This window comes from Stegostoma tigrinum, chromosome 22, assembly GCF_030684315.1.
Source record: "Stegostoma tigrinum isolate sSteTig4 chromosome 22, sSteTig4.hap1, whole genome shotgun sequence".
NCBI classification, from domain to species: Eukaryota; Metazoa; Chordata; class Chondrichthyes; order Orectolobiformes; family Stegostomatidae; genus Stegostoma; species Stegostoma tigrinum.
In genome coordinates this window covers 53,036,858-53,049,404 of record NC_081375.1, presented here as the reverse complement: position 1 = coordinate 53,049,404, position 12,547 = coordinate 53,036,858, and the positions used below count along the sequence as shown (strand labels likewise).

Below are 12,547 nucleotides of genomic sequence, written 5' to 3'. Positions count from 1 at the left end.
GGAACGAGCTGCCAGTGGAGGCTGGTAAAAATTACATTTTAAAGGCATCTTGGTGGGTATATGAATAGGACGGTTTTACAGTATGGGCCAAATTCTGGCAAATGCCAGTAGGTCAGATTGGGAATCCCGGTCGGTGCGGACGAATTGGACCGAAGGGTCTATTTCTGCACTATATTACTCCATGATTTTTTTATTCTTCATGCTAAAGTGGACAAGTGCACATTTCCTCACATTAAGCTCCATTTGCCAATTTTTTTTCCCACTCATTTAACTGACCCTTAATTCTTAGTTCTGTGGCACATATTCAAATAACAGTGAAAATCCATTCTACCAGATGTACTGGTTCTCTTATATTAAACCATTTTTATTCAATCCTCAAAGAGCTTTAAAAATATTAGTGAAGCACAATTTTCCTCTCACAAAGCCATTTTGTCTCCACCTGATCACATTATGACTTTCCACCTTAGTATCCACCTTAACAATGGATTCTCGCAAATTTCCTATGACAAATGTCAGGCTCACTGGCCTATAATTTTGTAGTTTCTGTCTGCCTCCTTTCTCACGTAAAGTTGTTTCAGTTCCAATCCTTCTCTCCCAACAACATGTAGCATAATTTTATATGTTTCTCCCTAACATAAAAAAATCCCACAAAAACATACATTGCTAGAGGAACTCAGCATGTCTGGCAGCATCTGTGGAGAGAAAGCAGAGTTAACATTTCAGGTCTACTGAGCCTTCTTCAGAACTGATTGTAGCTAGGAAATGTTGGTATATGCTGAAGACGGGATGGTGGTGGAGGTGGTGGAGCCCAGAAAGAGAAAACAATTGTTGGACAAAGGAACAGGTAAAAGTCAGCCTAGGAGAATCAATAGCAACTAATGGAGACCAACAGTAGCTGACAGTGGATAGCAGCCTACAAGGCCTGGTGTGTGGGGTTAGGGTAAAGACATGGAAGAAGGGGCTCAGGCCCTAAAATTATCAAACTCGATATTGAATCAAGAACCTGCAAGGTCCCCAAGCAAAAAATGAGTTGCTGTATCCCACGTTAGCCAATATTTTGTTTTCAAACCTTTGAGCAAATTTTCAAATTGTCTTCACCGCAATACATACGAATCTATTCCTGCAATAATGCAGTTATGGCAGATGTCTGAAGAAGGACAAAGGCTCGAAAGCTTGTGTTTTCAAATAAACCTGTCAGACTATAACCTGGTGTCATGGAATTTCTGACCTTGTCCACCCAGTCCAACACCGGCACCTCCACATCATTTTATATGCCAGCAACTTTCCAGACACAGCACACAATAGCCACGCATTTCTGAAAATCAACGATTTTTTTTCTGTGTGCTTAAGTCTGTTAAGTTACTAGGCTTTGCGGTTCTTCTACAATATTACATTAATACCGATGGCAGTCCTTTTGCCAATCTCTCCATCATTGCATCACTAAAGTTTTAATGATGTTGTGAATTCTGCAGTTTGTTCTGGCATAACTCCTATGCTGAAAAAGAAAATGCTCATAACTTAAAAATGTGAAAATTAAGAGGATGGGAAAAGGTAGGAAAATCCTACAATGTGGAAATATTAGTTGTAATCTCTCATCTCACTTTTTGGAAATAATTTTAAAATACTAATAGTGGATACTGTCATTCCCCATTCACTCAATCAAAGAAAGACTAAAACTGCAGCAAATCTCCCCTTGTGCTCGTCTGTTCCAGTGGTAATATCCTGGGCCCAATATGTAACCCTCAAACAAAATCACTCACAATCTGGTGGTCAGTCACATTGTGAATTTATGGGATCTTGCAGTGCGTAAACTGGCTGCTGCTTCAGGAATCTCTGAAGAAGGGCCTAGGCCCGAAACGTCAGCCTTCCTGCTCCTCTGAGCAGCTCCTTGGCCTGCTGTGTTCACCCAGCTCTACACCTTGTTATCTCTGCTGCTTTAGGACATTCTTTTCACACAGACCATTTTCTTTTGCTCATAAAAGTCGAAAGAAAACTCTGAAACACATTCACTTCTATATCCTCAGGGTTTTTTCTCCTGTTGTCACAGCAACAGCCAGAAGCTTAATCACCGACATCTTGAAATTCCAGGGCAAGGCGATAATTCCTCCAACGTCCCGGCGTGCCGCGCGGCCTGCCAGCCCTCCGGAATCCCGGCGTGCCGCGAACTGGCCGGTCCTCTATCGTCCCGTCATGCCCGTGAACATGGCCACAACGAGGGAAGATGTGGGCGACGAGAGGGATAGTCAAGCGGTGGAGCTGGGAGCCACCTTGAGCCTGGAAAGTATCCTTTGCTGAGCTCGCTGCTGTGTCCGGCCGCGCCGTGTGAACCGCAGATTCCCGTCTCGATTCAGGGGCCCGGAGAAGCCCCAGGGGAGAGCTGTCCCTGGAACAAGGATTACGTGTCAGTGCCCAGAGTGGGTTGGAGGCCGCGGGAGCAGGGGGTGCTAGGAGGGCGAGAAGGGGTGGGCCAGTGAGGAGAGAAGGAGGTGGAGGTGGAAGTGGAGGTGAGCCGATGGGGAAAGGAATGCAGGGGGTATCACCCCCCCCCACCCCTAATTGTGGAAGGGGCAGGAGGGGGAGAACCTGGCGGGGAGGTGGCGAAGGGGCGACCCCGTGGGGAAAGGGAGAGTTAGAGAATCCCGGTGGGTGGGGTGAAGGGGATGGCAAAAGAAGAACCAGATGATGTGACAGAGGGTGGGTAAACCATGGAGGGAGTGCAGAGAGGTTGACCATTGGCAGGGACTTGGGGGTGGTTGGAAAATGATGTCCCTCCCTCAGCTGGAGCCCTTGTACAGCTGCCACAGCAAGACCGGATCAAATATGCTTTCAAGAAAAGACTTTCCTGGCATACGTTCCTTGGCACCATTCATTCATTTATGTAGATTACTTTCAGCGTTTTGCTGCTTTTGAGTGAAGCAGCTAACACTTGTTATTCACATCTTATTTTCCTCAATGTCTGGATTCTAGTCCTGCAGATCATTAAGGACTCTCAGCAACAACATGGCCTGCGACATGAAGACTACCAAAGATACAGGTGGTTGGATTATGACACTCTGATGCTTGTTTGTAAACAGGATAGCTGTATCTACAGGATATAGAAGTTGGCTTTACGTTGTGTGACCAGTTATATCTATATGACAAATTGGCACAGCAGGGATCTATCATGTAAGGAAATGTCAGCCACAGTTTGCTGCAGTGCAAATGGTATAGAAAAATACCATAATGTTGATGCACTCTCCCCAAAATTGCCCAACTGTATTTTTGTTTGTTTGGGGTGGTGAGTTTACAGAGTAGCCTGATTCATATACTTTTACTAGAATAGCTAGATTTTGTGACAAAGTACTATGGAGCACATTCTCCACCTTTGCATGTAAATAGTATCCTTTGCTGAGCTCGCTGCTGTGCCGGGCCATGGGGTGTGAACCACTGATTCCCGTCCCGATTCAGGGCCCGGAGAAACCCCAGGGGAGAGCTGTCCCTGGAAGAACGATTATGTGTCAGTGCCCAGAGTGCGTTGGAGGCCAAGGGGGCAGAAGGACAGGGAGTGCTAGGAGTGGGAGATATATCCTTCTCCAATGAAGGGTTCGCCCTCTGTTCCCATTTCTGAAATTATGTATTGATATGGGAACTGACCATACATTACAGGCCAGTGACTTCCCACTTAAACCAATATGCCTCTCCCTCCTTCCAAAGCCAATTAAATTACAGAAATTTAGGATCTTGCTAATTCACTTTGTTTGATAAGCAGCCCAAAGACACACTCAAACTTCGGAGGTATTGTGGGAAGTGCCATCGCTTAGTATTGGTGATCTTTATTTGCATAGAATGGTAGCATCTGTACAGTACAGAAAAAAAACTATTCAGCTAAAGTATTTTCATACTTTGTGCTACTCTTTCTCAATCCTTTTATGCTTTAGAATGATCGTTGATTTGTCCTTGTAAATAGAAATCTCATGGTCAAAACCTGAATAAGTTATGAAGGTATATGACCAAAGACAGATAAATGCTGTTGAGGCACAGATCAACCATGATCTGACTCGTTGAATTGATTTGAGAGCCTGATTGGTCTGAGCACTAAACATTTTGTGAACCTTCTGAGTTGAACCTAAATGCTATTTTTAAACTAAAATTGAGCAGGGATTTTCTTTGTGCTGAAGACCAAAGGCTTTCTCAGCTTTCCACACTTCGTTTGAAAAGCCCCTGCTTCCTCCTTTAATCTGCTTGGGCATTTGGCTTACACCATGCTTTTCCTTCATCACTTGCAAACGTTTACCACCAATCCTCTGGTGGATGGGCATAATTTTTGGCTTCATGTATGTGAGCATACAATTCTCTATATTTAGCCATGTACAGGCCGGTCTCACTCAATGTGCTTTAACCTTGAGGCTGTTAATTTTTGGAGGTGTTGAGGACAATGATCATGTGTCTTCTATTAATTGGGATATACCATTGTATGTCAATAATCCACTCAAAACTGTTTTTCTTTCCTACAGCTAACTTCTGAAATGTGAGGAAGTTGCTGGAGTCAAAAACCCATGTAAATATGTGTAAAAGTGGGGATTGAATTGTTGTCAAAAACCTGACACAGACTGGGTGGGCTGTGTGACTCTGTTCTATGCTGTGAGTTAATGGTGGTTCAGTTATTTGCCCCTCTTCCACCCCTGGAGGTGTTGTGGTTATTCTCCATTGTTGTGTATGCACATCTGCATTAGTGTTGCGGTCAGCTATTTGGCAGCAGCTCCTGTACCATTTCTGGATTTATGCTGGAGGGCTGGCTGTGCCTACACTAACTGCTTCTCTGTGCTTGCCTGTAGGGGTTACTGTTCACGCAGACTCCGCCGCCTCAGGAAGGCACTTGGCTTTAAAATGGGAAACAAACATAAGTTCACAGGCAAGAAGGTCACGACGGAAATCCTGTCAGATAACAGGTAAGAGACTGTAAAACTATCAATCTTGTTTTCATCGCCAGTAGACGGGTGTCCATAAAAAGCTAGAGTCTGGGCCGGGCTGGAGGGAACCTTTGGCTGCGTAGTTTTTATTGTTGGTGGCTCTCGGTGAATAACCTGAGATGCTTCCAATCTCCTCCTCAATTTCCATGTGAGACACTATGATCAGGTACATCCAACTTTGCTGAGATAGAACGGAGCTAATTTAGTACTTCATATGGCCGATACGCTAGCACGTCTGCACAAATACATTTGTTTGAAATGAATTAAAAAGCGCTCTCTACAGAGATATTGTTATTCCAGAGCAAGGAAGTATTTACTGTTTTATAAGGAGCTGTGCACAATAAACTGTTGTGTGGCTATGCTTTGCTGTTGCTGGAAATTAACGCAAGCTGGCAGAACACATTCCCCTAGTTCCACCTGCTCATTTCTAGAGAGTTACTAGGACTCTTAGTACTTGACACTGCCACCAGTGAATTCCACCATGTCTGCTGCAAAGTGACCAGTAATACAGCTGTTGGAAAAATTCAGATCAGAAGTCATTGCCCAAATAAAATTTCTAATTGTTTTAAACACAGTGGGTAAAGTAACCTGATGGGGACTGAGGTTTTGATGTAGGGTTTATCCATTGCTGAGGCAGCAGAGCTGAGAAAAATAATTATCTTTCCTAAATCTCTGAGCAAGGGGGAAGAAAGCATGTTGAAGAAGGGTCCAGACCTGAAACGTCAGCTTTCCTGCTCCTCTGATGCTGCTTGCCCTGCTCATCCAGCTCTACACCTTGTTATCTTTGAGTAAAACAACATTGGGGCTGTAGGTGTTCAACCGTAGACCCTCGGACAACCTCTCCCTGGAGATCCGACTCTCTACAGCCAAGAAATACAATCTTACTGATGTTATACTTCCTACTTGTTTTTCGTTCAAATTACCACAGCCTGGGTGATTTTGAAGTAACTGCTTCAGTGCTGTTGCCTCATTGTTTAATCAACCTCAAATCACAATCTGTTGCTGATGTTCCTTGAACTGTCTGCAAATGAACAAATGTTTTAATTCATAGATGTATGATTTGTTGTTTTTGTGGCTCCATGCTGCGTGCGCAATGAGGATAGAAACCTTGGATACGCACTTGATGTATTGGTGGTAATATATTCCATCAGTTTATCGAGGCTAACGATGGATGTACCTCAGAGTGAAGGACTGCAACAATCTGTATCTTGGCTAGTCACTTAGCAGACCTTCTGATGAGCCATTTGCTTGCCAATTACTTTGATTTCAATACCTGTGGCTTGTTGCCCATGAAACTAAAAAACATCCAAAACGCTTCCCTAAAGTGCTGTTGGTCCAGAATATACACCGGTCCAAAGAAGATAGCATGGGTAATTAAGAGAGGTTTTAAGGAGAACCTTAACTGAAGGATAGAGCTGGAGATGTTTTGTAAATTTTTTGCAATTTAGAAGGAGGCATATCCAGACATTCGAGCAGGAATGGCTGCCGAAGATGGGGCTGAGGGAATTTCCGTGGATCGCCCAGCTCCAGATTACTGCTTAAACTATACATTGTGGCAGATGTTTTAAGAACTGTGCGAGTAGCTATAGTTAGAGTAGTGTTTAATGTTGTGGATGTTGACTATGTTGAATCTACTGATGGATGTGCAGTGCCCTATCTAATCCAGCCCCTCCTGTGTTTAGGTATTTGCTGCTAGTTCTAATGGACGCTGAGCGTGCCTGGAGTTATGCCATGCAGTTAAAACAGGAGGCGAATACTGAACCACGTAAGCGCTTCCATCTGTTCTCTCGGCTCCGGAAAGCTGTCAAACACGCCGAGGAGTTGGAACGTCTGTGTGAGAGTGACCGTGTTGATGCAAAAACAAAATTGGAAGCACAGGTAAACTGAATAGGGGAGGGAGTCAGCTCTGAGGAGTCAAAGCTTCAGCAGTTTATCTCATTTTCAAGGGAGGCAGTGGCGGTTTAGTCCTTAGGTCTCAGAGCTTTTATATTTTGGGAGGATTTTGATGTTGTTTAACAGCTGTGCTGTCTGCATCACTTTTTTTTTGTTTCCGGCAGCCAGTTTCTTTATCCCTGCTCAAGCTCTCATTAAACAGAGAGCCTCCCTGCCCTGCTCTACATAGAAACAAAAAAGTAGAAGCAGGAGAAGGCCATTTGACTCCTTGTTCTGCCATTCATTTTGATCATGGCTGATCTCTGCACTCAATACCCTAATCCTGTCCTCCCCCATATCCCTTGAGCCGTTTAGACATAAGGGTTACATCCATCCCGTTGAAAACACAAAATATTTTGTCCACTTACCGCTGTCAGGATGAGGAAGGTTCTCCTCATTTCAGTCTCAAGGTTTACCCCTTACCCTTAAACTTTTACCCCTGGTTCTCGACTGCCCCACCTTTGGAAATATTCTTCCTGCACCTAACCTGTTTAGTCTGGCAGAATTTTATGGATTACTGAGATTCCCCCCCTCCATCCTTTAAACTCCAGTGAATACACTCCTAACCAGTTCAATCTCTCCTCAATGTCAGTCCTGTCAAAGCAGGAACCAATTTGGTAAATCTTTGCTGCACTCCCTCTCCAGCAAGGACAAGCTTCCGCAGATAAGGAGACCAACACTTCGCACAGTATTTTAGTATGTGGCCTCATCAATATCCTGTACAGCTGCAGCAAGACATCCCTGTTTCTGTCCTCAACCTCTCACTGTGAAGGCCTATGTTTTGCCGCCTTTACTGCCTGCTGCATTTGCAGCCTTACTTTCACTGGTGCACGAGAACACCCAGATCTCATTGAGTATTTCCCTCTGAATTTACAGCAATTCAAATAACTTGCCTTCCTATTTTTGCTACCAAAAGTGTGTAATATTTATCCACATTATACTACATCTGCCATGCATTTGTGCACTCACTCAGCCTGTCCAAATCACACTGCAACATCGCAGTAGCCTCCTCACATTCACCCTTTCACCCAGCTTTGTATCATGTGCAAGTTTTGAGATATTTTGTTTAGGTCCCTCATCCTAAACTATTAACATATATTGTTGGTAGCTAGGGTTCCTAGCACCAGTCCCTGCAGTACTCCACTGGTCTCTGCCTGTCATTCCCACTCTGTGTTTCCTGCCTGCTAACCAATTTTCTATCCGTCTCAACGTACTCACCCCCAATCCCATGTTCTTTAGTTTTACACTTTAATCTCTCAGGTGGGACTTTGTCGAAAGCCGTCTGAAAGTCTAAATAAAGCATGTCCCCTGGCTCCCCCAATTACCTCGACTAGTTACATCCTCGAACAAACTAGATCTGTCAACATGATTTCACTTTTGTAAATTCATGCTATTTGTGTCTGACTTGTGCTGCTATTTTATACATGCTCTGCTATAAAATCCTCGATAATGGACTGTAGCATATTCCCCACTACCAACATCAGACTCACTGGTCTGTAATTCCCTGTTTTCTCTCTACCTCCCTTTTTAAATAGTGGGGTTACAGTAACTGTCCTTCAATCTTTTGGAGCTGTTCCAGAGTCTAAAGACTCTTGGAAGATGACCACCAATGCATCCATTGTTTTGAGGGCCATTTCCTCAGTACTCTGGGATTTGGATTGATCAGGCCTTGGGGATTTATCAGCCTTCAATCCCATCAATTTCCCCAACACGATTTCTCTATTAAAATAGATTTGCTTGATCCTCCTCCTCGCTAAAGCCTGCATTCCCCATCATTTCTGGTGCGTTATTCATGTCCTCCTTTTGTGAAGGCAGAAGTAAAGTATGAATTTAGTTGGTCAGCCATTTCTTTGTTCCACATTATAAAATTCCCTGTTTCTGACTGTAAGGGAGCTATGTTTTTTTTTGCCCATCTTTTCTCTTGACACGCCTTGTTGAAACTTTTATAGTCAGGTCTTATGTTCCCCACAAGCTTACTGTCAGACTCTATTTTCCTTCTTAATCAAGCCTTTGGTTTTCTTTTGCTGATTTCCAAACTGTTTCCAATCCTTGGGTCTGTTGTTTTTCCCTTACCATTTTGTATGTTTTTTAGAAGCTCCCTTCTTAAATTGTGGTTTGGTCAATGTTCTGTTTGTACTTTTGCACCAGACAGGAACTTTTGTGCCAGTCAGGAATAAACAATATTTATGATTCACCCATTCTCTTTGAGTGTTTGCCATCGCCTATCCACTGTCATTCCTTTCAGTAACATCCCTGGGTCTCAGAATCAACCACTTCCCTCTCCTTCTTGATGAATTCTATCATGTAATGGCTGCTCATCTCCAAAGGGTGTCTCTCAACTACATCACCAAATATTCCTTTCTCACTACATCATACTCAGTCTAAGATGGCCTGTTCTCTCGTTGGTTCCTCGACATATTGGTGCAGAAAACCATTCCATATACACTCCAGGAAGTCTTCCTCTATGGTATTGTGACTGAGTTAATCATCCAATCTATATACAGATTAAAGTCACCCATAATTACACAGATGTTCCATTACCATGTGCATCTCTGATTTCCTGCTTAATGCCGTTTCCAACATCACCACACTTCAATGAGCGTATGTCATCGCCGACCAATGAGTTTCGTCCCTTGGTATTTCTCACTTTTACCCACGCAGATTCTACATTGTCTGAGCTGACATATATTGTGTTTAAATCTTCTGTAACCAGTAATGCAACTCCACTGCCTTTTCCTTTTTTGTCTGTCATTCCCAAATATGTCTTGGTAATCCCAACTAAATCATGCCGGTTTATATCTACTTTTATGATAAATTCATCCATTTTATTTCAAATGCCCCATGCATTCAGACACACAAACTTCAAGCTTATCTTTTAAATGTGCCTTCTCCCATTCTCACCATTTTGTTTTTACTGTGGCCTTGTTTGATTCTGGCCTTTGTTTTCTCTTTGTATCACTTCTCTTATTCCCCTTTCGGTCTTCTGTTCTTGTACCCTTCCTCTGACTCCTTGCATAGGTTCCCACCCCCCTGCCCACTTAGTTTAAATCCTCCCCAGTCCTTCTAGCAAATACCCCCCCAGGGCATCAGTCCCAGCCCTGCCCAGGTATAACATGTCCAGTTTGTACTGGTTCCAACTCCCCACCGCTATGCCCTAATGCCCCAGGAATCTGAAATCCACCCACAAAAACCAACTCTTTAGCCACATGTTCATCCAATATATCCTGCTATTTCTACTGTGACTAGCGTGTGACACCCTGGGAGAGAAGATGCCATTCTGGGAGTTTGTTTGTGGCTACAGAAATGCCTATTAATTCCCCTAACAACTTAATCTCGTCTAACTATTGCATTCCCATACTTTTGCTCCTCCGGTGTGCTGCACAGCCAACTGTGGTGCCTTGAATTTGGCTGTTCCTGTTTTCTCCTGAGAGGCTGTTTCCTCCAACAGTATCCAAAGTGATATATCTGTTTTTCATGATGGTGTCCGCAGAGGGTTTCTGCAGTGTCTGCCTAGTGCTGTTACTCTGCTGTGGTCACCCATTCCCTTTCTGCCTGTGGAGTCTTAGCCTTTGGTGTGACCACTTCTCTGTTCATGATTCTCTCAACTTCCCAGATAGTCAACAGTGTCTGCAGCTGCTACTCCAGCTCCAAAACCCAGACTTCCAGGAGTTGCAGCTGGAGACACGAGCTGTCCGCATGCTGGTCCCAAGCACTGGAAATGTGCCTGGCTTTCCACATGGAGCAGCAGGAGCACGTTGCGGGCTTAAACTTTCTTTCTATGACTTAACCTCAACCCTTTTGGAACAAGAAATAGTATCAATTTCTCCAGAATCCCTTTTTCCCGTATTCCTTGTTACTACAGAATGCAGCCCTTAGAAATTATAAAGCAATAAAAGTTGTAAAGATTTACCTGACCTTGCCTACTAATTATAAAGCAGCTCTCTTCCTTGGAGATTCAATTCCGGCAGTAGGGTAAGACCAGTGGTTTTTCTGTGATGTCATAGTACATAGAACTGTACAGCACAGTACAGGCCCTTCAGCCCACAATATTGTGCTGAAATTTTACCCTAAACCTAACGTCTATCTAACCTCCATCCCTACATTATACTATCATTCAAATGCATATCTAATAGCGACTTAAATGACCCTAACGAGGCTGCCTCTACTACCCTCTCTGGCAATGCATTCCACGCCCCTACAACCGAGTAAAGAACCTACCTCTGACGTTCCCCCGATATCTACCTCCTTTCACTTTAGAACTACGCCCTCGGGTAATAGCTACCTCCACCCTAAGAAAAAGTCTCTGGCTGTCCACTCTATCTATACCTCTGATCAATTTGTACGCCTCTATCCAGTCACCTCTCATCCTTCGTCATTCTAAAGAGAAAAGCCCTAGCGCTCTCAGTCTTTCCTTGTAAGACCTTCCCTCCATTCCATGCAACATCCTGGTAGATCTCCTCTGCACCTTTTCCAAAGCTTCCACATATTTCCTGTAATGAGGCGACCAGAACTGGACACAATACTCCAGATAATAAAATGTGAGGCTGGATGAACACAGCAGGCCAAGCAGCATCTCAGGAGCACAAAAGCTGACGTTTCGGGCCTAGACCCTTCATCATTATTATCTTGGAATTCTCCAGCATCTGCAGTTCCCATTGTCTCTATCTACAATACTCCAGATATGGCCGAACCAGGCTTTTGTATAGCTGGAGCATAACGTCACGGCTCTTGAACTCAATCCCTCTAAGGAAACCCAACACACTGTACACCACCTTAACAACTCTCCATGTGGGTAGCAGCTTTCAGGGAACTGTGGACATGAACTCCAAGATCTCTCTGCTCCTCCACACTGCCAAGAATCTTTCCATTCACCCTGTATTCTGCTTTCAAGTTTGTCCTTCCAAACTTAATCACCTCACACTTTTCAGGGCTAAACGCCGTCTGCACTTTTCAGCCCAGCTCTGCATCCTATCAATGTCCCTTTGTAACCTAGAACAGCCCTCTGCACAATCCACAACTCGACCCACCTTCGTATTGTCCCCGAACTTACTAATCCACCCTTCCACTCCCACATCCAAATCATTTACAAAAATCACAAATGGAAGAGGACCCAGAACAGATCCTTATGGTACACCACACGTAACAGAGCACCATGTTGAATATTTTCTGTCCACTACCACCCTTTGCCTCCCCGTCCCCTTGCTCCATATTCCCTCCATCTCCCCCCTCTCTGTTTCATCCTTCCCTACCCCGCTCCATATTTCCCCTCCATCCGTATTCGTCATTCGTTGCTTTTTCCCGTCAAGTAGGACACTTCCCAGACAGCGTCGTGGTGAAGCAGACTACAAGGATACCCTTTCTACATTAAGGGATGCACCCCATCTTCTCAAACAGGAGACTGTAACTCTACAGAATTGTCAGATGACTGTTGTCATGACTCACAAGGGTCAACCTGCTATTGCAGATTTATCACAAAATTTAAAGATTTAATGACAAGTATATGACTTACCTGATTTTCAGACCTAGGTTGATAGAGAGCTCAGATCAGGTTTCTGTACTGAACAAGGATGCCTATTTAATAATACAAATAAACCATCATAAACTATCAGAGTTTAACACTACTAATTAAAACTGTAATCCCCTTATAATCCGTTTTACTTTTAGAA

At 43.9% G+C, this 12,547-nt stretch overlaps 1 protein-coding gene across 1 annotated transcript in view; it reads left to right on the top strand.

The window, feature by feature from the left end:
* The first annotated feature begins 2,155 nt into the window (after window positions 1-2,155).
* srp68 (signal recognition particle 68) overlaps window positions 2,156-12,547 on the top strand; it is a 52,066-nt gene continuing 41,674 nt past the window's right edge. Inside the window, exons 1-4 of the mRNA XM_048554841.2 lie at window positions 2,156-2,281; window positions 2,968-3,034; window positions 4,815-4,928; window positions 6,632-6,827. Coding sequence (XP_048410798.2) covers window positions 2,191-2,281; window positions 2,968-3,034; window positions 4,815-4,928; window positions 6,632-6,827 — 468 coding nt within the window. The 5' untranslated portion in view covers window positions 2,156-2,190. The remainder of the gene's footprint in view (window positions 2,282-2,967; window positions 3,035-4,814; window positions 4,929-6,631; window positions 6,828-12,547) is intronic.